The sequence below is a fragment of the Acomys minous genome, assembly GCF_964271855.1.
Source record: "Acomys minous genome assembly, chromosome: 8".
NCBI lineage: Eukaryota > Metazoa > Chordata > Mammalia > Rodentia > Muridae > Acomys > Acomys minous.
In genome coordinates, this window is record NC_140489.1 from 32,681,123 (window position 1) to 32,706,461 (window position 25,339).

At 49.2% G+C, this 25,339-nt stretch overlaps 1 protein-coding gene across 2 annotated transcripts in view; it reads left to right on the forward strand.

The window, feature by feature from the left end:
- LTBP2 (latent transforming growth factor beta binding protein 2) overlaps nt 1–25,339 on the forward strand; it is a 106,286-nt gene that overhangs the window by 36,100 nt on the left and 44,847 nt on the right. For both annotated transcript variants that reach the window (XM_084791460.1, XM_084791461.1), the window contains exons 4-8: nt 14,077–14,267; nt 15,186–15,356; nt 15,802–16,008; nt 16,714–17,000; nt 17,787–17,889. In XM_084791460.1, the coding sequence (XP_084647586.1) occupies nt 14,077–14,267; nt 15,186–15,356; nt 15,802–16,008; nt 16,714–17,000; nt 17,787–17,889 (959 nt within the window). The remainder of the gene's footprint in view (nt 1–14,076; nt 14,268–15,185; nt 15,357–15,801; nt 16,009–16,713; nt 17,001–17,786; nt 17,890–25,339) is intronic.

The following is a 25,339-nucleotide window of genomic DNA, read 5'->3' on the forward strand; positions in this document are numbered from 1 at the left end:
ACGGAGGAGGCAGCACCTGCTTCAGGGATGTTCCTGGGGTAGGGATGTGGCCTCAGTCGGGGATTGGGTGTCCCCTTCTCCAATATTTCATAGGGCACACAGAGCTGCCACCTCCCCTTGGCACTTATATACCTTCCTGGAGCTGCCTGGGAAGCAAACCACGGATGGTTCCAACCAGGAAAGACGCCCACTCACAGCACCCTTAACCCGAATCTTGGCAGTGGCAGCCCCTGGGGTCCGTATGCCAGACTACAGTCCTTTTGGACTTGGGTGTGGCCACAGAAAGAATTAGGGGCCCAGGACCTCAGAGCAGGGAGTGTGTCTCATAGGCAGCCACGTTGACTGAGTAGGGCTGACCAGTAAGTGGGGTTAACGGCTTGGGTGAATGGATGCGCCACGCGGCAACATGAGTGATCTTGAGACACCCTGGGGATTATCTATGGAGGATAGGCTCTCAGCCTTTCAGGAGAGGTGACAGAAATGTACACCATGCAACAACAGGTGTTCGTTTCCACCCAGGGCCTGCCTACTGAGAAAACTGTCCCTGCGTGCCTATCATAGGTTCCGGGAGGCATGGCAAGGGGCCATCTGATCCTGGTGTGGGTGTGAGGCCTGCCTGGTCAGCCGGGAGACAGGGCAGTGATCTGCCAGATTTCCCCTTTGGGCCTTGTGAGTACTCAGATCCTCTGGAAGCCGGAGTCGCTGGGGAGGCCCCAGGGCATGCTGATGTGCCAGGAACTGGGCCTGCAGTCATGGAACAGAAGAATATTGTAACCATCTCCTCCCTGTGGCTTTCTCTTTGTCCCCTTCTCTGGCTGTCACCTCCTGGCCACCTGCATAGCCTCTTCTACACCTGATTTGCCTCTAAGCTAGGTCTTTGCTTTTTCTCTCCTCACTCTTACATTTCTCAACATGTTTAGGCGTCAGAGCACGTGGAAGTCTCAAGGAGTACCAGGGGCCATCAATACAGCTAATCTCGTGACTGGAATTAGCTGGAAACAGTTTTATAGCAGAAACTATGACTATTGCCTGTGTGTCAATGGGGGGGAGGGGGGAGGGGGTGCCAAGAGAATCTCAAACCCACTCAGCTATAGGCACACACACACACACGCACACACACACACGCGCACACACACACACACGAAAAGAACAAACTGTTGAGTGAAGTTTGACACTTCTGTTGCCACATTTTTCCATTAATATTAGCTTATTGCTTGTTCATTTGTTCAATCGTGCACTAGCAGACAAGTGGTAGCAGGCACCAATGGCTGGAGGATTTATGGAATGCAACTTCAACCTGAGACTGTGCTGTTCATTAGCAGATTCTCCCCCCACCCCCCCCCCCCCGCCCCCTTAAGTCAGGAGGTGTTAGAAGAGCTGTGCCCGAGCTCAGGAGCACCCTCCAGCCCCCTTTCACCCCCACCTCCTGGTCTACATCCTCTTCCCTGGTGAGACTGGCTCTCCCCCACCACCTCCTTTCCTAGGATGTGTTTCCATCGTGCCTACAACACTGACTGGCCTGTGTCTGGCCTCTTAGCTTGAGCTCCAGCTTGAGGCACTAAACACACATCACGTTGCAAGTGGAGCCCCCTACCTGTTTCTCCTGGGTTGCAGTCTGGACTCTTAGTCTGTAATCCCAGCCACGTGAGAGCCGGAGACTGGAGAATCAGAAGTTCAAGATCATCCTCAGCAGCATAACACGTTCAAGGCCGGCCCAGGACGCATGTGTCTCTGCTTCAAAAGCAGAACAGCAGAGGAAATCTGGGCTCCTGGACACTTCTTTCCCAGACACCCATCTGCCCAGGCCTTTGTTGAGGACTTTCTATATCTCCACTTCTGAACTATTTCTGGAATCCATACCTCTTTCTCGGTCCCATCCTTGGGACCAAAGCCTTCTACCTGGCCTCCAGCCCTCCCCTCTCTTATACTCCTATTAGTGCCTCCAGGCTAAGGGTAGCCCCTCCTGGGCCTCCTCGTCTTTGCTAGGTGCTGGTCACTTTGCCAGAAAAGTGTTTGTCACCTTGGGACCCAGTACCCAACTAGTAACAGACATACGTAAGTGCTTCTTTGAAAAAGGGAGCAGGAGCAGGAGCAGGAGCTGGAGAGATGGCTCAGCGGTTAAGAGCACTGTCTGCTCCTCCAGAGGTCGTGAGTTCAATTCCCAGCAACCACCTAGTGGCTCACAACCATCTATAATGTGATCTGATGCCCTCTTCTGGCCTGCAGGTGTAAATGCAGATGGAGCACTCACATACATAAAATAAATCAACAAATCTTAAAAAAGATTAACTTGTATGTATATGTGGGTGTGTCTCTGTGTGGGTGAGACTGTGTATGTATATATGCACATGTATGCAGGTGCCCAAGGAGGCCAGAAGAGTGTGTGGGATTTCCTGGAGCTGGAGTTGCATGTGGGTGGGATCCGCCTGGAGATGCTGTTAGGACAGAGTGTGTCCTCTGGAAGAGCAGCACAGGTTTTTAACTACTGAGACATCGCGCCAACTCCATAAGTGCTTCCTGAATGCATAAAGGTAGTTGGCCGTGAGAGGCCCCCAGGATATGGGTTAGCCTCAGCGTCCTCATCTGTGAAATAGCAATTAGCAAAGGAGAGGGGGATTTAGGATGAAGCGAACCTGGTTTCATAACCTGGCTTCTGTGCATCGAGAGTTCCGTAACCTTCTGCCCGGCGCAGACTCTCCATACCTTCTGGTTTGTTCGTTTTCAGTTAAAGATAGAGATCATGTGTATACATTGGGGATCAGGCCTGCGCGAGAGGTTACATACTTTGTGTGTTACAGAGTAAAGTGTTCATCAAACCTTCATACCATGGGACCTGAGTTCCCGCTTCCTACTCCCCGCCCCTCCCCCACCAGCCACTGTCAGCATTCCCCTAAGTTTCCTTCCAATGTTGCTTTATAAATATGTACAACATGCATATGCATTTTCAGTAGTTTTACAACTTTGCGTGCCCTTTACACTAGGAGACAGCAAACTTCTTCCATAAAAGGTTACGTGGGTAAATATTTTCAGCCTCCTGTGACATAAGACTTCTGCAACTACTCAGCTGAGCCGCCGAAGAGCAAAACCAGCCACAGACAGTGAGTGAGTGGCTATGCTCCAGGGAGGGCTTTATTTATGGAAACTTACATTTGAATTTTATATCATTTTCTCATGTCAAGAAACAGCCGTTTTAACTATTTTTCCAGCCGTTAAAAAATGTAAAGACCATTGTTAGGTTACAGCTTGTATAAAAACAGCCAGGAGGTTGGATTCCGGCTGTTGTGTTTCCACATTTCAGCAGGTCTTGCAGAGGGTTCCTTCCTGATAAGAAGAGCTGTGGGGACACCTGACTCCATCCTGCCGCCATCTCTGGTTTGTTTAACCACTTCTCTAACCGGAGGCCCACTCAGTTGCTTCTATTCCGCACGACATGTTTTGCTAATTCAAAACAGTGCTGCATCAGTTTGGACAGGAACACATTTTGGGGAGCAGGGCAGGGGGGTGAGTGGGAGGACAGGTCCTTGAGAGGTGAAGAGGAGCTCCAAGGAGAGGGGAAAGCAGAGCAGAACAATAAAGGCCGCCAAGCAAGGACAGAGTCCTCAGAGAATTAAGCTTTAGGCTGAGCTAGAATGGAGCGTTTGCTGGGGTGGAGGGGTGGGGTGGGGTGGGGTGGGGTGGGGTGGGGTGGGGTGGGGTGGGGGGCGGTGGTAGTGCACACCTTTAACCCCAGCACTTGGGAGGCAAAGACAGGGGGATGGATCTCTTTGAGTTCGAGGTGAGCCTGGTCTGCAAAGTGAGTCCAGGACAGTCAAGATTATACCACAGAGAAACCCTGTCTCAAAAACAAAAACAAAACTACAAAACTAAGAATGGACTGTTCAAAATTGCCCTACCTTGAGAGAAGAGGGCTGCCTGCAGCCTTCCTCTGGGTATAGTCATCAGCTGTGTAGTCGCGGCAGTGATGAGATCTCAGGTAGTTGCCATTGGCCAAAAACAGGGCTCAGGAAGACACAGGTTTAAGTGATTGACCACCACTTTTACACCTAAAGGGAAGCCCCCGCCCCCACAGGGGCAGGAGAGCAGCAGTGCTCCCAAAGCAGATTTAGTTGCAGACCAGTCTCAGGTGGGTCCTGCACAGTGCAGAGAGCCGGCATCACCAGGTCGCTCTCTAGTTCTGTCAGCTCAGCTCCCGCCAGCAACAGCTGAGAAGGACTGCTTCCCTTCCGCAGTCTCAACAACACGTGTGCTATTAAACTTGAGAGTTTTGCTAGTCTGGTGGACTAAAAGCATGCTGCCGCAGGGTCAGTTTTCATTTGTACATCTTCTAAGCATAAAGGAGGTGCCCTTGGACTTCTTGTTCCTCCTCTGAGCTTTTTATTTGTCTCTTTTTCAGGGTTCTTTCTTCCTTTCTTTTTTCTTTTCTTCCTTCATTTTTCTTTCCTTCTTTCAGAGCTGCGGGCCTGTCCTTTCTTTAGATGCTGTGATAATTTTTCCCTTTTGTCTGTGATATGATTGCACACATGTGCAAACATATGCCCTGTTTGCTCACCTGTCTTCTTACTTTGTTTAAGGTGGTATGGGCGAAGCAGAGAGTTTTGATCACAGAGTTGTTTGATTGACTATGTGATAAATAGTGTTAAACACTTAGCGTGATGCCTGCCACATGCTAGGCACTAAATGGCCTTTACTTCCTTTTGCGTTGTCCTCTCTATTCTGTGCTTTTCATGACTGTTCTCCTTACCATGACGGTCTGTGCATTCCACGTCCGAGCATTTCTTACATTAGTTTCTCTAATCAGGAACTCAAGGCGGTGGTGGCGGGAACTGAACCTGGCTGCCTTGCTGTCTGTGGTTTGCTCAGCCTGCTCATTCACCCCGGGACCCCAGGGTGGCAGGCACCACCTACAGAGAAGCCAGGCCCTCTCCCACCAATCATTAATCAAGGAAAGGGCACAGACTTGTCTAGAGGCCAGTCTGATGCAGGCATTTTCTCAATTGAGATTTCCTTTTCCCAGATGACTCTAGCTTGGGTCAAGCTGTCGAAAACAAAAACAAGGGGCTGGAGAGATGGCTCAGAGGTTAAGAGCACTGGCTGCTCTTCCAAAGGTCCTGAGTTCAATTCCCAGCAACCACATGGTGGCTCACAACCATCTATAATGAGATCTGGTGCCCTCTTCTGGCGGGCAGTCACACATGCAGGCAGAACACTGTATACATAATAAATAAATAAATCTTTGAAAACAAAAGCAAACAAACAGCAGGAGTCCTGGCACGATAAATCATTATTCTTTGATCCTATTCAGCCTAGTGTTTCCTTTCCCAGCGGTTGCCTCTCTGTCTCTCCTTCTTCCTTGTAGTGCCTTTGCGTTTTCACCCTCCCCGTCCCTTCACACCTCCTCCTCCTCCTCTTCCTCTCCTCTCCTGGTTTGTCCACGTTCATGAAATCCTATGCCTTCTTCCTTCCTCTTGGCAATAAGTTCAAATATTACTCTCTCGCCCCTGAGACTTTGTGGAGTCTTTTTACTAGACAAGACCTTTTTTTCCTGTGACTCTGTCATCATTAAAGTCTATTTTGGATTCTAGGCATTTCCATACATTTACCACACCTTGGCTGAGCTTTGATTGGCCCATTTATAAAGTAGAGTTTCTGACAAGAGTAAAGATTTAGTTTTATTAAAAATAAAATATGTATTTTATTAAAATATTGAATAAAAATTATTTTTAAAATATGTTTTATTTAAAATTTATTTTTTATATATTTAAAAAATATATATTTTATATATATTTATAATATAAATATAAATTTATATTTAAATTTAAATTAAATAAAAAATATATTTAAAATAAATATGTTATACACAATGCATAATATGTAGTGTGTATATATATATATATATATATATATATATATATATATATAAAATCATTGTTACATACACACAGGTACTCACATGACCACTGTTACAGATCTTTCCAGACCATCAGGGAGAAGTTGGTTTTTGTTTTTGAGACAGGGTCTTACTATGTAGACTAGGCTGGCCTAGAACTCACAGAGGTCCACTGCCTCTGCACCTCTGCAAATGCTGGGATTAAAGGTGTGCCTAATGAGAGCTTATTCTCACTGGACGTATAATACCCATGTTATTCTGCAATTTACTGTTCTCATTCTAAAGGAGCAAGGACAGGGCAAGGTCCATAAAGCACTTGGCTCAGCGCTGGGTGCACAGCATTAGCAACCGCAGCTAGTCTGTGTGGCACGTGTTGATATTTAAATGGTTTCCTCTCGCAGCAAAGACTCTTTTCAAACGAAGCAGCAGCCAGAAGCCCAAAGTACTGCTATGCATAAAAACTAGATAGAGGAGAGTGAATGTGGGTGGGTGGAGCGTGGGCTGCTAACCCGCCTCCACATCCTTGTTTGTAAGCCTTAGTGTGGGGGGCAGGGTGTGGAGACAGCCTGCACGTTTAGCCGAATGGCCTCATGATAAGCCTGCAGGCGCCAGCTCTCTGATACGGGAACTTTTCTCTTTCTAAACTTGTTGAAAGAGTGCTGGTATGAGAAGTCAGCGGTTTCTCCCTCTGTGGATCCAGTGGTTCCCCTAGTCCCGGCCTGTGATAGACTTTTCATGGCCTGTGAAGTGATAACAAAAATAAAGTATACGTGGTGAGATTTTCATAAAGTTAAGCCTGTTCAAGTACTTACTTTTAGAATTGAAGGGCTTTTCTTTATGAAGCTGTGGTAGTGATGATTAATACACGTTCATTCACGTGTGTGTTAGCATCGTATCCATCCGTGTCAGCCGATTTTTGTTGTTGCTGTTACAAAATACTGGACGGAAAGCAACATATAGGAGGAGCTGTTTATTTTGACTCACAGTTTCAGAGGCTCGTCCGCCGTCACTGGTCTTTCTGGACTAGGTACTGGGCAGGGCATTATGGTAGCCGGGGGGCTTGCATGTAACTTCTTTTTGCTGGACAGGAAGCAGAGAAAAAAGATTTAAGGGAAAGGAGCCATGGCAAGATACAGTCCATGGCGATATCCCCCCCACCGGCTTACTTCCCCTAACCAGTCCTCTGCCCCCCACCTTTCACCACCTCCCCAGAATACTATCACATTAGGAGCCCATGACAAGGTCAGAACACTTACGATCTAATCCTCTCTGGAGACGCCCTCATGGACACACCCCGAGACCTGTCTCATTGACCCTCTAGGTGTTCTTAATCCAATCAGGTGGACAGTAGAGACTAACCATCCCTGAGGCTAGAGGGAGATTACCCGGATGCTAAGAACACTTACTGATTTTGCAGTCCAGGCTCAATTCCTGACCTATAACTCCAGTTCCAGGTGATCTAGTGACCTCTGACCTTTCCAGGCAGGCGCCTGAACACACGGAGTTCACATAAACTCACATAGGCTCATGTACCTACACATAAATTAAAAAAAATAAAAATTAGAGTCCAGCATGATGGCGCACACCTTTAATGGCAGCACTCAGGAAGGCAGAGGCAGGTGGATCACTGTGAGTTCGAGGCCAGCCTGGTCTACAAAGTGAGTCCAGGACAGCGAAGGCTGCATAGAGAAACCTTGTCTTGAAAAACCAAAAAAAAAAAAAAAAAAACCAAACTATATGACATGCACACATATGTCACCACATCACTTAAATTTAAAACATTGGAAACTTTATGTGGGTTTCCCAAATTCATTCAAACTTCAGGCAACCCATGAATCCCTAAAGTCTGGAGATAGTCGCTTTGGTTCATTGTAGCAGCATTACAAGTACTTCCTTGGCATGACCGCCAGGAGATAGCAAATGTCATCCTTGTGTCTAGGAAGTTTAGAAACTGCGGTCCTCGGCTGACACAGAAGCCATTCTTGTAAGGGTTGGCAGATCCCTTCTCCCCGGGGGCTGTTCTCTGTGTCACCTTCTTAAAGAGGCTCTGCTTGCCTTTGTAGACACCATTCAGGTGTCCTTGAGGGTGACACTGGATCCAACATGGTGCCTGGCCTTGTCATAATGTCTCACATGCTGAGGTGAAGGGCAGGCACACCACCAGGACTCAAGCATAAACACATAGATAGCAAGGCTGGGAGACTGGGACAAATTCCCATCTCCCCATCTCCATCTCTGCCTAGTTGCCTACGGTAATGGGAGCAGCACCCAAAAGGCCACGGGTGAGCCAAGAGGCTGCCCCCTCCACTCTGTCTCCTCTCCTGGCAACCGCTGAGGACCAGATAGGACAGGAGGTCACAGCAGCTGGTGTCTGTGTTCTCCTTGTTCAACAGAGTGGGTGGGTAGGTGGGGTTCGCCATTTACTTTGTAAGACTCTCAGTAAGCAAGCCTTTTGGATTTTTGTCACTTAACTCCCCCTATCACATCAGTGGATGACAATGAATTGGCTCCAGGAGAGGGTCTTCATTAAAAAAAAAAAAATGTGTTACAAGAGATCAGGCACTTGGCCCATGAGGATGCTTGGACGATGTGCGTTTTGTTTTGTTTTGTTTTCCTTCTTCCTTTTAGATGGAGAAGAATTGTAACTGACTCAGTCATATTCTCTCCTTGCACTGGGGGTGAGGGTGGAGGTGGAGCTGGGGTTTGGAGGTGGAGCTGGAGGTGCCATTTAACCCAAACCGTAGCTAACTAACCCTGTTCTGGCCCTGTGTTCATACTCTTTGGAAATCCTGACAGACTCTTTGTCTTGTGAGCACTCACTTGTATTAGTAAGAATAGCTGCTCAGGCTCCCTGTTCTCTCCGTCCTCTCAACAGCTCAGTGGAGCAGATATTCCTGACCCTGCTTTGCTGGTGAGGACGATGGGGCTCAGAGGAGCTAGGCAGTGTCTCACAGCTACGCTGCTGGGCAGAGGCAAAAATCAGTACCCTTCCGTTCCACACCCCTTCCTTTCTCCTCTAAGCAGCCAGCTCCTCTTTACAACTGGGGGAGGCAGGCTTGTCTGCCTAGTGTTCTCTTCTGAGAAGGAATTTAACTGGCCCGGAAGGTATTTGAAGCTTCTAGTGATGTGGCCACCGGCTTGCACACAGCTCTCCTGGGCAGTCTCTTGGAAGCATTAGACAGATTTTGCTTTCGGTGTAGAGGATTACACTGGCCTCCTCCTGGGCGGAGTGGGATTGAGGTTTGGGTCCTCAATTCTGGACCCTGATCGCTCTTAGAACTTCTGCGTGGTTAACAGGACCTTTTCCTACTCCAAGCCCCAAACCCAGGAAACAGGAAGAAGATTTGCTGCTGCTGGTTCTAGAAGGAGCAGAATTGAGGTTCCCAGAGCCAGGGCTTGTGCCATAGGGCCTGGGGCGGAGCCTGGGGAAGATGAGGTAACCAGGCTCTGACATTGTCCAAATCCAGCTCCCTGTTGGCTGAGTGTTCATGGCTTGATCACATGGAGCCAACCACTCCAGAGTAGGAGGGGCAAGGGTCCCAGACCGTATCCTGTTAGGGCCCAGAATCCAACGGGAAGGTAAAGGGCAGGTCCTGGCCATCACAGAGCACCCCTGAGGCATGAGCAGAGGCCTCCAGGCTGACACCCACCGGGGTCTGGGTTGACATAGAACACAGGCTATGTCAGGGTGGCCTATCTGGAATCCCAGCGTGCTGGCTTAGCTAGTGTATAATGTTGGGCCCCTTTCAGCCTCCATGTCCACAGGTCCTTGCAGCCACCATGGTCCAGATGTTGTTGTGTATACACTGGCTCGTACCACTGTCAGAATGCCAGAGTGTTTACAATAGTGGCCGTCCAATAACAAACATGTAGAAGATCTGTTCAAGTTTATGAGATAAACAATTCAAACAGTTGTCAAAGGACAAGCAATTAAAAACATTCATGAACAGAATCCCAACCTCAAGTATTATTAAGAAGTGACGGTTGGGAAGGAATAGCAGGCTACGAAGAAGAGACTTGATCCCTTATGAGCATATACAGGGGGAAGAGGTCCCCCTCAGTCACAGTCATAGGGGAGGGGAGTAGGGGGAAAATGAGAGGGAGGAAGGAATGGGAGGATACAAGGGATGGGATAACAATTGAGATGTAATATGAATAAATTAACAAAATATATTTTTTTAAAAAGAAAAGAAGTGATGGTTGGAGAAATGGCTGAGCTGTTAAGAGCACATCCTGTCTTTACAGGACCCAGGTTCACTTCCCGACTCACACAGACAGCTCACAGTCACCTCCAAGTCCGGCTCCAGTGGATATGATGCCCCTGGTCTCAGCAGGCACCTGTGCGCATATGGACATATCCATACATAGTCACACACATACAAACACAAGCATAGTCTTTTAAAAATGTAAATTCAATGAGTAGAGAAAAGCATTATTATTATGCTTGTTCAATTAACCTATTACAAAGTCAGGCAATAAGGCCATGAGTAGTAGGTAGTGCATGCCTGTAACATCAGCCCCCAAAAGGAGAACTGCAATTATGAAGCCGGCCTGAGCTACATAGCAAACTCTTAATAATGATGAGGGTGACAACAATAATTACTATTATAAGCTATGTTAATGAGTGTGTGCTCTGTGTGGTACATTTGGGCACTTTATTAAGTCTTAAACCCACTTTTTTCAGATTGTATATATGAATGGGGTTCCATGTAATGTCTGATACATGTAAACACTGTGATACTAACATGCTTTGATGTGACCCCTTCAGAAAACAAAACACCAACATATATTAAAGCTGAAGATGTTTGTAATCTTTGATACAGTCTTGATAGCCTGAGGAAGTGAATTAGTCCTAATGTCACAACTGTTTTCAAAATGTTTATTATTAAAGAGCTTTTCAAATATATAAAGTACTCATTAAAAACCTTCAGTGCTGGGGAGATGGCTCATTTGCTGAAATGCTTACAATACAAGAGAAGCTGAGTTCAGTCCCAAGCATCATGTTAAGAAAGAAAGAAAAGAAAGAAAGAGAAGAAAAGAGAAAAGAAAAAGAGCCAGGCATGAGGTCATACCACTATAGTCTAGCTCTCAGGAGGTGGAGATGGAAGATCCCTATCTCTTTTTTTTTTCTCCTTTATTAATTTATTCTTGTTACATCTCAATGGTTATCCCATCCCTTGTATCCTCCCATTCTTCCCTCCCTCCTATTTCCCCTTATTCCCCTCCCCTATGACTGTTCCTGAGGGGGATTACCTCCCCCTGTATATGTTCATAGGGTATCAAGTCTCTTCTTGGTAACCTGCTGTCCTTCCTCTGAGTGCCACCAGGTCTCCCCCTCCAGGGGACATGGTCAAAGGTGAGGCACCAGAGTATGTGAGAAAGTAATATCCCACTCTTCACTCTACTGTGGAGAGTGTTCTGTCCATTGGCTAGATCTGGGTAGGGGTTTAAGGTTTACCACCTGTATTGTCCTTGGCTGGTGCCTTAGTTTGAGCGGGACCCCTGTGCCCAAATCTGCCTTTCATAATGTTCTACTTATAGAAAGATCCCTATCTCAATCATCATCATCATCATCATCACCACCACCACCACCATCATCATCATCACCATCATCACCACCATCACCATCATCTGCACTGCTGAGCTTGTGCTCTGTATGCTACATTGGGCTTCCTGGCCAGCCATGCTAGTGCAACTGTTGTATGGGGGAAGTTTTTCCTCTCTTCTCCAAGATCCCAGAATAATGACTCATGAGACTCAATTACTTTTTTAGAAATGCCTAGGCCATATAACTAGGCTCTTCTCTGACCAGCTCATCACTCTTAAAGTAACCCATTTTTCTAATCTACATTCCACCACATGGCTGGTTATCTGAGCTCAGGTACCATGCTCAGGTATCTTGCTGGCTGAATCTCACATGCCAGCCTGCTTCTATCCCAGAATCCCTTCTGCCTGTTGGATGTCCCACCTATTTCCTGCCTCAGCCATAGGCCGTAGGGTTTTTAATTGACAGGTGGTGCATCCATACACTACACAGGAGATTCCTTCTACATCCAACTGGTAAGCTCTACAGTCAGCGAGAGAACCTATCTCAAAAAGTAAGCTGGAAAGTAGTTGAGGAACATGGTGTCAAACTCTGACCTCCACACATATTTGCACACCTGTGCATATGCACCTGCACACAACTGTGCATACGCATGAACACACACAAAATGTCAAACATATAGAATGGAGCAACGAATCCCCCTAAATGAATAGTTGTTCATTTATTTGTGTGGTGTGTGGCATTCATGGAGAACGGAAGACAGCTTGTAGGTGGGAGTCTGGTCTCTTGTTCTAGCACATGGGTCCCAGGGATCGAACTCGGGTCACCAGGCTTGGTGGCAAGTGCCTTTACCCTCTGAGCCATCTCATTGGCCCTAAAGGAATATTTTAACAGGAGATGTATCGCACAGTGAAAACCAACAATGTAAAAATGCAATAGGAGCATGTCTCTGCATGGTGGTTCAGATCAGCTGCTGCAGGACAGGGCAATGATAAACCTGGGGGGGGGAGTGCTGCATGGTGATTCAGATGATAAACCTGGGGGGGAGTGCTGCATGGTGGTTCAGATGATAAACCTGGGGGGGGGGGGAGTGCTGCATGGTGGTTCAGATGATAAACCTGGGTGGGGGGAGTGCTGCATGGTGGTTCAGATGATAAACCTGGGTGGGGGGAGTGCTGCATGGTGGTTCAGATGATAAACCTGGGGGGGGAGTGCTGCATGGTGGTTCAGATGATAAACTTGGGGGGGGGGAGTGCTGCATGGTGGTTCAGATGATAAACCTGGGGGGGGGAGTGCTGCATGGTGGTTCAGATGATAAACCTGGGGGGGGGAGTGCTGCATGGTGGTTCAGATGATAAACCTGGGGGGGGGGAGTGCTGCATGGTGGTTCAGATGATAAACCTGGGGGGGGAGTGCTGCATGGTGGTTCAGATGATAAACCTGGGGGGGGAGTGCTGCATGGTGGTTCAGATGATAAACCTGGGGGGGGAGTGCTGCATGGTGGTTCAGATGATAAACCTGGGGGGGGAGTGCTGCATGGTGGTTCAGATGATAAACCTGGGGGAGGGTATTGCTGCATGGTGGTTCAGATCAGCTGACGCAGGACAGGGGAATGATAAACCTGAGGGGGGAGTGCGTGTTTGTATAAAGTTTTTGTATTTTGCTTTTCGAAACAGGGTTTCTCTGTGTAGCCATGGCTGTCCTGGAACTCACTCTGTTGACCAGGCTGGCCTTGAACTCACAACAATCTGCCTGCCTCTGCCTCCTGAGTGCTCTGATTAAAGGTGTGTGCCGCCACCGCCTGCTAGTAGGGTGTAATGCTAAGTGAAAATAACTTAAATTACATCAATAGCTGGTGATAATCTTATAAAATCATAAATGTGAGCAAAGTTTAAAAAGAAAAATTACGTAAAATTATCTGCTGTGTTGGAATGGAAGATGAATTTTCTCTTTGAATATTAATTAATTGGGAGATAGATTCTAGGCTCTGCCTCTGAATGATCTATGCGCATTTATTTGTTGTTCGTCAACTCCATATAATAATTTACATAAAGGGTGATATGGAGAAGTGGCAGGGCCAGGTGTAGTGAGGCACACCTGTAATCCCAACACTGGGGAGGCTGAGACAGGAGGACAGTAAATTTGAGGCCAGCCTGGGCCAAGCTTCAAAATAAAAAGAATTTCAAATAGAGCTGGGGATACAGCAGTGGTTGAGTGTTTGCCTAGCTTGTGCGTGTTCCTGGGACATAACCCCAGGACTGGGGGATAAAAATGGCAGGGTTCTGGCACACACCATGATTTCAGTGCTGGCCTAGCTAGCCCATAAATGGGTTCTCAAGGACTCCCAGAATGCCAGAGCTACACAGGCCAATCTGATGCTTGATGTAGCAGTCAAAGGTCCTGAGGCCCAGAGAGGTTGGGTTTCCGGAATACTCCAATAGGGGCAGGTCTTCCCCCATACAAGACTGGCCACCCTTGGTCCATGTATCTGGGCACTTTCACATCCAGGAGTCAGCCATGCATGGGCAGAGAGAAGGCATCTTTACGGAGAGCTTCGTTCCAGTGCAAGAGGTGGCTTAAGTGCAGCCAGATGGCAGAGAACTGCTGCTTCTGGGAGGCAAATGCCATGATTATCTCTTCACAGGACCCTGAATAGCCTCAGCCAGACTCGCCCTCTGCAGCAGCACGCAGGGCTGTCGAGGACTGTCCGCCGTTATCCGGCCATGGGTACCAATGGCCAGCTGACTTCCAATGCTTTACCTTCGGGACCAGGACTTGAGCTGAGAGACAGCGCCCAGCAGGGAGCCCACGTGAACCGCCTCTCACCCGCCTGGGGTAAGGTTGCCATGCCTCTGGACCGAGGAGAGCAGAGCACCTAAACCCGGCCCATTCTTCCCCATCTTTGCTTCCCACTCCCCTCTCAGAGGGCTCAGCTGTCACCCTGTCCTTCACTCTTTCAGCCCACCAACAAATAGTATTTGCGCACCTGGTTTGTGCCAAGTTCCAGGGTGACAAACTAGTCCATCTGGGACATAGCTTCTATTGAGACCCTAAGACCTTGACTGTATTCTGCCACCTCCTGCTCTGTCATCTCTGCCTGCCTTTGCTTCCTTCATATTCAGCTGGGGGGGCCTCAATTCCCTGACCCACATCCTTCCACCTTATCCTTTCTGCAAACCCCAGTAGGAAACCCCCAGCCTTTCTGGACACACACCACCCACCATACATATTGCCGTTGCCCGCAGCAGCTAGCACTTCCTCCTTGACTTTTTTTTTGCTGGCTTCCCCTCTCCCTGCTAAATGGAGCTGGTAACCAGATCCCTCAGACCTTATCTTCCCCCACTTCCCCTAGGAAACTCCCTTTCTGCCAGCTGGAGCTATGTTCCACTCTGGCCCTTGTGCTCCGAGCCCCATTCTGCACTTTTTGGCTGTGTAATGACGAGTTCCCTGGATGTCTCTCTGCCTTGGGCCAGCTGTAAAATGAAATACTCGGTTACGTATGTGAAAATTGCCAGTGCAATTTTGAATGGCCCCTCTTGCAGCAGTACATACCAGTGTGCACAAAGTATGAACTTACGGGGGACCATGAGGGTGCTTCTTGAAGCCCTCGCCCTACCTTGACCACAGACCTGGTGTCCGGAGCTTAGAGGATGCTGCAGGATGTGCCCATCATCCTAAGGATCTTTTGTACCAGGCCCTGGAGACCAGGGTTATGTCTTGGCTCTGTCCAGGACCCAAGCCCTCTCTCTGCAGGGCTGAACCTCACTGAGAAAATCAAGAAGATCAAGGTCGTCTTCACCCCCACCATCTGCAAGCAGACCTGTGCCAGGGGACGCTGCGCCAACAGCTGTGAGAAGGGTGACACCACCACCCTGTACAGCCAGGGTGGCCACGGGCATGACCCCAAGTCTGGCTTCCGTATTTGTGAGTCCCCTCTTTCCACAGATGGTGGTGGTTGGGGCTGGCCTCTCAGGGACCCCTTGTGGTGGTGCCTCTGGTCCTGTGGCTGTATCAGTTGTGATCAATCACAGCAGGGAGCAAAGTCTTATTCTAGCTCTGTCCCAGCCTGGCTGTGTGACTCCAAGGTAGTCACACAATGTCTCCGAGTCCAAGTTGCTTTGATAGAGAAGAGGCATGCCCCTGCCTGTGTTCTAGGGCTTTGTGGTGGACTAGAGGGAGACACTAGGGGGGGTTTTCTGCTTGCTTTTACTCCAGGGATTCAAATAAAGTTCCTGCATTCAAGGGGGTGCTACACCCTCCAAGCCCCTCCCCCACCCCATCCCCTCCCAACCAAATTTGGTGTCCTACTCCCCTGCTTGCTTGTCACCAACTAGAGGTCAGCTGCCAACAGCCTTGAGTGTCGTTGTAGATTTCTGCCAAATCCCCTGCCTGAATGGAGGCCGCTGCATTGGCCGGGACGAGTGCTGGTGTCCAGCCAACTCCACAGGGAAGTTCTGCCACCTGCCTGTCCCACAGCCAGACAGGGAACCTCCGAGAAGAAGCTCCCAGCACAGAGCCCTGCTGGGAGGGCCCCTGAAGCAATCTACCTTCATGCTGCCTCTCTCCAACCAGCTCGGTGAGTGCCAGCAGTTGGAGCAGCCAGCCCAGGAGGCACACCAGGTGGGGGTGTGTGCTGTCACCTTTTCTATGCTGGATGGGGACAGGTCTCCGTTTCATTCCCCACATTTCTGTCTTGCATTCCATTGGGGTTCCTCCGTGTGTGTGTGTGTGTGTGTGTGTGTGTGTGTGTATGTGTGTGTGTGTGTGTGCCCTTAACTTGTGATGGGGAAGACAAAGCAGTTTATGGAGCGACCCCCCTGCCCCCCGCCCCCGCCCCCCCAGCCTGGGCAATATAAGGCGGAACGGGCAGGGGCAGAGTTCAGCATGCATTTCATTTCCCTGCCTTCTGTTAGCAGATGGCAAATCAAAGATATAAACATACAGGATTCTTCAGGAGCTGGGATGGGGCCCCTGAGCCTGGAGTGCCTGGAAAGGCTATGTGCTGGCACATGGGGCCGCACAAGCTCTCAGAGAAGGTAGAATCAGGAAGGAGTATCCAGCTTTCAGTGCAGAGCTTTCCATGGAGCAGTTACCGCTTCCTACTCAGGGGAGGTGGGGGGCATTGTTCTGGTTACCCAAAGCAGGCAAAGAAATGGAAGGGGCTTTTGGAGAGATGTGAAGTCTGGAGCCTGCCTGCCCTAGGGTGCTGGGCGTTCTTCCTATGAGTGAAAAATGAGGTAGGAGCCTGCTTCTTGGCTCTGATCCCAGCCCTTCTGCCCAGCCTCTGTGAACCCCTCGCTGGTGAAGGTGCATATTCACCACCCGCCTGAGGCCTCTGTGCAGATCCACCAGGTGGCACGGGTGCGAGGTGAAGTGGACCCTGTGCTGGATGACAACAGCGTGGAGATCAGAGCCTCTCATGGACCGTCTGCCAGCCCAGGCCACAGCCACTGGGACAGCAACAGCATACCTGGTCAGGTGGGAGAGGCCTCTCGGCCACCAGCCCCAGTGCTGTCCAGGCATCAGAGACTTCTGGGCCGCTGTTACCTGAGCACGGTGAATGGACAGGTGAGAACAATGTTTCGGCCTCGGCCCTGCAGGCTTCTAGAATAGCCGTGATTCCCCATTTCCCATATGGGAAAGTCCACAGCATGAAAGTGCCTTAGTGGAGCCAGGCATGGTGGTGCACATCTGTAATCCCAGCACTCGGGGAGGCAGAGGCAGGTGGATTGCTGTGAGTTCCAGGTCAGCCTGGTCTACAAAAACGAGTCCAGGACAGCCAAGGCTACACAGAGAAAGCCTGTCTCTCAAAAAACAAAAACAAAAACAAAACAACACAACAACAAAAAATAAAACAAGAAAAAACAACACAAACCAAAACCAAAACAAAACAAAACAGAAGTACCTGAGTGGTCTGGGGATGCAGTTCAGTTGGTAGAGTGCTTGCCTTGAATGCACAGGGACCCTTCCCCCACCCTCACCCCCCTTTGATCCCTAGCATGGTGGTACACACCTGTAATCCCAGCACTTGGGAGTTAGAGGCAGGATTGGAAGCTTAAGGTAATCCTTGGCTATGTAGTGAATTAAGGCTAGCCTAAGCTACAGAGACCTTGACTGAAAGGGGAAGGGATGCTGAATCTGGAGAGGCCAGGTCTCCTCCTTGAGCTGCGTGACTGCCTGCCAGTGCCAGGCACGCACAAGGCAGTCCCCTTGTAGAAGAGCATTTGCTAGTGCCTGCACTCAGAGGCAACCTGGAGTTAGGCCTCAGAAAAACATCAGCTCTCTGTGAGTTGAGTCTAGGACCCTTGTTGCATGGACAGTAGGCATCACAGGTGTCTGGGGTCTCTTTTCCAGTGTGCCAACCCCCTGGGGGAGCTGACTTCTCAGGAGGACTGCTGTGGCAGTGTGGGGACCTTCTGGGGGATGACATCATGTGCTCCATGCCCACCTAGACCAGGTGAGTACCGGGGCCTAGATGGAGGGTAGGGAAAGCGTTCTGTCCTACCCCTCACCACCAAGGGCTCCCAAGGCCAAGCAATATTTACAGATGTGCCACAAGGAGCCTCCCCAACAGCTTGGCCAGCTCAGCCCAGCTGCCCATCCTGAGAGTCTGTGCGGAGACCTCTCTTTTGCAGTATATTTAAGGAATTCCAGCCGACGAGGGACCCCCTCCACACTCTCATATATACCTATGCCTAGGCCCCAGGAACCCAGAATGTCTGAGGGTCTCAGGCCTCCCACCCCCACCCCCACCCCCGTTGTGAACCAGTTGAGTGCCCGTTTCAAAATGCCCTCAACCTTGGAGTGAGAGCCCAGTTCCTTGTTCCTTTTTGGATGACTGGGTAAAACTCCATATTCATTTGTTCATTCATTCATTCATTCATTCATTCATTCATTCATTCAACAGATATTGGCTGGATGCCTCATATGTGCCAGGCACTGAGGATTCAATGAGCAAAAAAAGCCATTCACACCCAGAGGCCTTAGCCTGACATCTGGGAAAGGTGACCAGGTGCTGTGCCTGGGTATGGGCTTCTGCCAACTCAGCCTGCCCCCCGCACCCCCTTCCAGGCCTCATTCCTGGGCCTGGACCTGTCATGTGTTCTTCTTGCCTGTCAGCAGTCAGCTCCATGAGCTGGTTTTGTGGGGGGCCTGGAGCAGAGCCCAAAGGTAGGAGGGGCAAGGCTGTTCCCAGCATCAGACTCAACAGTGGAACTGTGACTACATGTTCCACACTGCAAGTAAGTGCAGATGGTTTCACAGCATGGAGTGTCTCTGCGAAACAGCCAAGGGTGGCATTCAGCTCAAAGGCTTTAGCATCGGATGCATCCCAGGAGCCAGGCTCTCTCTGCCTTGGTCCCCTCTCCTGTGATGCCTGCCACTGAAGGGCAGTAGTGTCAGCCTTACAAGGTTGCTGTGGGGACTCCACGGTATGTGTTATAGCTGGACCTGCAATTCTGTAACTGCAGATTCAACCAGTCTCAGGTCAAAAATATTAGAAAGAAGCCGGGTGGTGGTGGCATACACCTTTAATCCCAGTACTTGGGAGGCAGAGGCAGGCAGATTTCTGAGTTCAAGGCCAGCCTATTTTGTTTTTAAAATTATCTGTATTACCTGTAGGCCTGCCTAGAGATCAATTAAGACACAGACACTTGTTATATTTTAAAATAGCCTTAGTTAACCTGGGACAGGGCGGATATCAATCCTCTAAACTACCTCCCATAGTGGGGCAGGCATGGGATCCCTGCCTCAATCCCATGCCATCTGCTTCTAATAACTTCTATCAAGCTACCTCCCATCCATAATCCCAAATACTTGCTAATGTTCTTCATCCGGGCCAGATTCTCCATCCACTCCGGCCATGTGCTTCTCCTCCATCCAACCCACGGCGGCCTTCCTCTCTTCCCTTCAGGTCACTTTTTTTCTCCTCATAGCAGTCTCTCTTTTCTTCTTCCCAGGATTCCTCTCTCTCCTAGCCCCACCTATCTCCTGCCCTGCCCAGGTGGAATGGCTTTTTATTAAGCAAAAGGTTCACAGAGACAGCAAGCAGTAATTAGCATAAAAATACATCAGACCATTCCCCAACAAGCTTAGTCTACAGAGTGGGTTCCAGGACAGCCAGGACTACACAGAGAAACCTTGCCTCAAAAAAACATATACATATATACATACATACATACATACATACATACATATATACACATATACATACATATATACACATATACATACATACATACATACATACATACATACATACATGAACGACAGGGCAGTAAGATGGTTCAGAAGGTAAAGGCATTTGCTGACAATTGAGCTCAATCTCTGGGACCCACATGGTGGAAAAACTGACTTCACACATTGTCCTGTGACCTCCACATGTCCACTGTGACACCCTCACACTCACACACATGCATGCACACAGAAATAAGTAAGAATGATATTTGTTTAATGTTTGAAGTTGCAAAAAGTATGAGTTTGGGCTTCACGGAGCTTGGTGCTGAACCCACAGAAAATGAAGCGTTTTCTATGTTATCATGTGTTTTTAAAGCCTCCCGCCATCCTGGGATCCTCAGTCTGTCTACAGTAGCCTTGTTTATCTCACACCTCGCTTACTGTACAGTTGGGTCCCTACTGAACACACACAAGACCTTTTTTCTTGTCATTTCCCCTAAACACTATGTAATGATAATTTGTTTGTTATTTACATTGCATTAAGTATTCTAATTAATCTAGAAATGACTTAAAGTATACGAGGGGATATGCGTAAGTTATATACTAAGCCATTTTGTATAAGAGACTTGAGCAGCCATAAATGTTGATATCTGTGGGAGTTCAGGAACCAATCTCCAATAGCTACTGAGGGGAAGGGGTTGGCTGTGTGGTGGTGATGATGATGATGATGATGATGATGATGATGATGACAACAATGATGATGATGACTCCTCAAGAAAGAGAAAAGGGACCAACTGACGTTGGGAAGAAACAGATCTAGGGACTCCCCAAGAGGCCAAGCACATTTTGTGTGTGTGTGTACCACTTCTTTTCTTGCTTTCCCTCCTCAAGCCAATTCTTGGAACGTCTATATCCCACGTTTGGTTGAGCCAACAAATATTATCACTGATTAAGAAACATTGAGGGTGAAGGCCCTGAATGGACCACAGAGGATGAGGTAGACACAGTGCGTCCCCTCTCTAAGTTTGCTTTCTTGGGTATGTGGATTGGCTTAGAAATAAAGAACCTGGGGCTGGACACATGGTTTAGTGGTTAAGAGCACTGGCTTCTCTTCCAGAGGACCTAGGTTCAATACCCAGCACCCACACAGCAGCTCAAAACTGTCTGTAATACCCTCACATGCAGGCAAAACATCAATGCACATGAAATTTTAAAAATTAAAAAGAAAGAAAGAACCTAGCGCAGCCTCTGGACCAATGTTTCATGTTGTGGGGACACACAGTGCCACCAGGTTATGCACAGGTCCTGGGCCACTTTTGCCCAAGTTCAGAAACTGGGATCCTTCCTTATGATCAGAACCATCTTCATAAATATGCAAATCTGTGACATCTTTAGATGTGGCGCTTTTCTGCTGTATGCAAATTGCCTGTCTGTACAAGCGGTAGGGGGCACTGGCTGAAGCTGGCGAATCAGGGAAAGCTTTATAGAGGAGGTAACATAAGCATGGGATGTGAAGGATGACTGGGGTGGGGCAGTCAGAAGGCTGGGGAAGCATCTAGTAGTCTAGGAAGTTGCGTTTGTAGGTAAGACCAAGGAGGAAGCAATGGTTCCTGGAGTGAGGCATGCAGGGCTTCTAAGTCCATTATATAGGATGGCTCCTGCACATAGCATCAGTCCTTCTGGGGACACCTAACACCTGCTGCTGCTGCTGCTGCTGCTGCTGCTGCTGTACTGAGCTGCTGGCCTATTGTCTTAGGAAGGAGCAGCAAGTGTTCAGCCAAGAGGCAGTCCCAGGGCTTCAGCCTCAGAGGCTCCTGCTTGATTTGAGGCCCGGCTGGTGCCATTAGAGTCTGAGAGAAAGTGAAGAGGGAAAGTGGGCCCAGCTGCCAACCGATGTGGCAGGCGGACAAGAATCCCACTTTCTTAACAACTGAGATCCAGGCCCCTCTCAGAATTATCCTACGGGCAAGTCTGGATGGACCCCAGATACCTGAGGTTTGACTGTGATGCATGACCCTGGACCCTTGACATGCAGCTCTCTGATGGGGGCAGGGGCACATCTAGGGCCCCATGGGTTTTTGAAATCAGTTCCTGACTTGATAGCGACATTATTGGAGGTGATCTGTCAGGTGATGTTAGTGGGAATGAAGTACAAGCCACCTTGGATTATTCACTTCAACTTTTTTAAACAAGTATTTATTTTGTGTGTGTGTGTGTGTGTGCATACCCATGCATGCATACCTATGGAGGGCAGAGGGCAACTTACAGGAGTTGGTTCTCTCTTTCTACCACGTGAATTCCAGAGACTGAACTCAGGTCTTCAGGCTTGGCAGCCAGCATGTACTGCTGAGCCATCTCTCTGGGCCCCAGACTCTTCATCTGAACGCCACATCTCCTGGTTGTGGTATTTAAGCAGGAGCATAGGATGTTCAGGATGCAGAGATGCAGGCTGGGGGATTTCTGTGGTCAGTGAGGGACCCTTAGCCGACTCCTCTCAGTGGGGCTTGGTGTGCATAGTGCCCGTAGAACCAGTTGTAAAGTCTCTTTCACTCGGAGAGTGGGACGGGGTGAGAAAGCCAGCATTTCCACCATTGCCATCACTTGGGAGCTGTCTGTCTGTCTGTCTCCCTACCTGCCCCACTCGTGGTGTGGTCTGTGTGACAGTCTTGTGAGCTTATTGCACTGATTGACTAGGAGCCTTGATCCCAACAGAGCTGGCCAGCTCTGACGAGGCAAGGCCTGGACCTCAGCCCCAGTGGGCATGGGAGAAGCTCTTTGGATCAGTTGCACTCCGTGAATATGGCAGTGTTGGGGGCAGAATATGGGGGTGCAGAACCTTCATAGGCACACTCAGAACTCAGCTCTTTCCTTCTGTCTCTCAGGGGGTGCCCCAATCTTCTATCCCCAGTGTTTGGCACAGCTCAGCAAGCTGGGCACCAGGGTGCAGACCCTGGCATGGCAAGCGTTCCAGCACACTGAGCAAGAAATAACAAAGACCCAGCGCAACATAAACATTTCAGACACATGAGAGTGCAGCTGAGCACTGTTTGGGGAAGGGGTGAGACATTAGGGAACCTTGTTTATGTTGACAGTTTGCCAAGACATCTAATTCCACACCTTACCCCAGGGCTGGCAGGGGTGTTTCTTTAAGTAGGCATGACAAACAAGCTACTGTGCAGGCATGGAAGGACAAAAGAAGCTGCTGAATGAGTTTGGGGCCAGGGGTGGGGGTGGGGTTTGTGCTTGGCAAGACAAGCAGAACTTCTGGATTCTAGAACATTCTCAGCCTTAGCTGATAAAATGGGACTGTGTCTCTCGGGGAAAGCTTTGTCTCCCTCAGCAGAATCAAGTCATGAGGGGAGCAAGAGACTGAATGGGCAGCTTAGGACCCACATGACTTCATGGCTCCCCGTAGATCATATGAGTCTGACTGTTGAAGTGAGACACCATAGGATGCTACTATTTCTAATGCCTTTTATGGCAGTCTCAGCGCCAATGGCACAGACAGTTCTCTTTTCTTCCAGAAGAATTTTCAGAGCCCCGTTCCTCAAGGAGATGGCTCCAGGAGTCTCTCTAGACCCACCAGGAATCCCACCGCTCCCTTCCCTCAGAGTGAGTGATACATGTCCCCCAGTGACCTCTTAGGTTTAGTCCAATCCCTGCCTTTCTGACCCCTTGGGAGTTAGTAAAGGTCCCAGCCCAGACTCTCTTAGTGTCCTGCCAGAGCCTGGAAACACACCGCTCTCAAGAGCCACTTTGATTGAGGCCATATTTTTTGAGTTTCCATATAAGACAGACATCTGGGTTAACTGGAAAGTTGGCAGCTGCCTCATCAGGCTTGGCACTGGCTATGTCAACCCCAAGGCCCCTTTGCTGGAACGGGTGGAGCTGGCACTTGGCTCCAGACCTACAGTGGTGGGCTCCAGCTGTTTGCCACGAGATTGTCTTTCCATCTGTCTGGCTCTGGATGAGTTTACCTCAGAACCCAGGCCCCCTCCCTGGTTCTCCAGGGACTGACGACTCTGTCCCTCTGTCCTACAAGAAGACCGTGTCTTGTGAACAATAACGCCTGCCACTTGCTGAACTGTCATAGTACCTGCTTTGTCTCATTTTAATTTGTACAAGCACAAGTTGAGGGTCTTGAAACCTAGTTAGCATGAAGAAACACAGCTCCAAGAAGGCTGAAGAACTTGTCTAAGATTGCAGAGTGAGGACAAACGAAGCTAGGACTTGAAGCCCAGTATGTTTGGTCCTCAGCTGCCCCAGATTTATTATCCTGGGGAGACCTGGGCCTGCCTGAGAGAGACACACTTAGGGAAGTAAACTGGGAGGTCATCCTAAGAGTATGCACACCATCCTCGTAGTTCATGAGTTACTTGTGCATGAACGACCATGCCCATCAAAACTGGCTGGCAGGCATGTTGGCAACATGTAACCCAGGGCCTAAGAGTTAATGGAGGCATGCTCGAATAATTGTTCTATATAGAAGAAGGAAGGCGTGCCAGGCAGTGGTGGTGCACGCCTTTAATCCCAGCACTCGGAAGGCAGAGGCAGGCAGATCGCTGTGAGTTTGAGGCCAGCCTGGTCTACAAAGCGAGTCCAGGACAGCCAGGGATGTTACATAGAGAAACTCTGTCTCAAAAAACCAAAGGGGGGGGGAAATAAGAAGAAAGAAGGTTATTTCCAAGGGGCCCTAACGAGAAAAAAAGGAAAAGAGTAGATGTTTCTAGAAAGCAGAGCTCAATGCAAAACTGAGCTCAGCGCATGGCTGAAGATTTATTGGCAAGCCGCGGAATGAAAGCTTGGTCCCACGAGGAGCGTATAAGGTTAGTTTTGTGATGATCAGTCCTGGGCAAGTTGGGTTTGTGAGGGTTCCATGCGAGGTTTTCGGGCAGAGAGCCTTAGGGCATCCATGATAGTCTTGTCACTGTCACCATTAGCAACTGTTTATTTCGAGCCTTTAGAAGGCCTTTGTGGTGCCGGGAATCCCAATGCTGCTTCTAGTTATCACAGAATACCATAAGGGTAGTTCAGGAAGACCTGAGGCCCAGGTCCGTCTTTCCCTGACACCTGCTTCCGGTGTTCTGTAATTCACTGTCTGTGGGTGGGCCTCTGCAGCTCTGTCTCAGACATTTGCTCCACTTTAGGCCCATCAGCTTGGAGAAGAGCCGTACTGGGGTTTGGTTTCCCTGTTCTCCAGGACCCGGATTGAGACACCAGTTCCCTGCCCTAGAGAAATGGGATTTACGGAATTCCTGTCAATCTGAGAAAGTATTTTCTCTGGCTGGGTGTGTTCTGAGAGATTCTCCCAAGGGATTTGAAGCCATCTGGGAATTGTGTCCCTGGCTTAGCTAGCTCCCGCCCTGCCTTGCAGGGATGGGCAGCGATATGTGGCATCTCTGGCCTACTCCAGGATGGGCTGAAGCACGGGTGACTGGGTACACTCTGTGAGCCAGGGTCTGCCCCAGAGCCCACCCCGCCTTGCTATTTGTAGTGACATTGGCCCTCCTGCCTTTCTGAGGAAACAACTGGGAGGGGGGCATCTTTGAGGGAAATGGCTATTCTCATCGAGGGGAGCCATGGCACTTGACCAAAGAGAAAGTCTAAATCCTGGACAGTGGGATCACTGCTAAGATGTGGTGGCTACAGTGCACAGAGCTGCGCGGGCTCACTCAGAGGTTGCTGATGCTCTGCAGGAAGAGCTTGTCATCCTCTGTATCTGTGACTTTTCT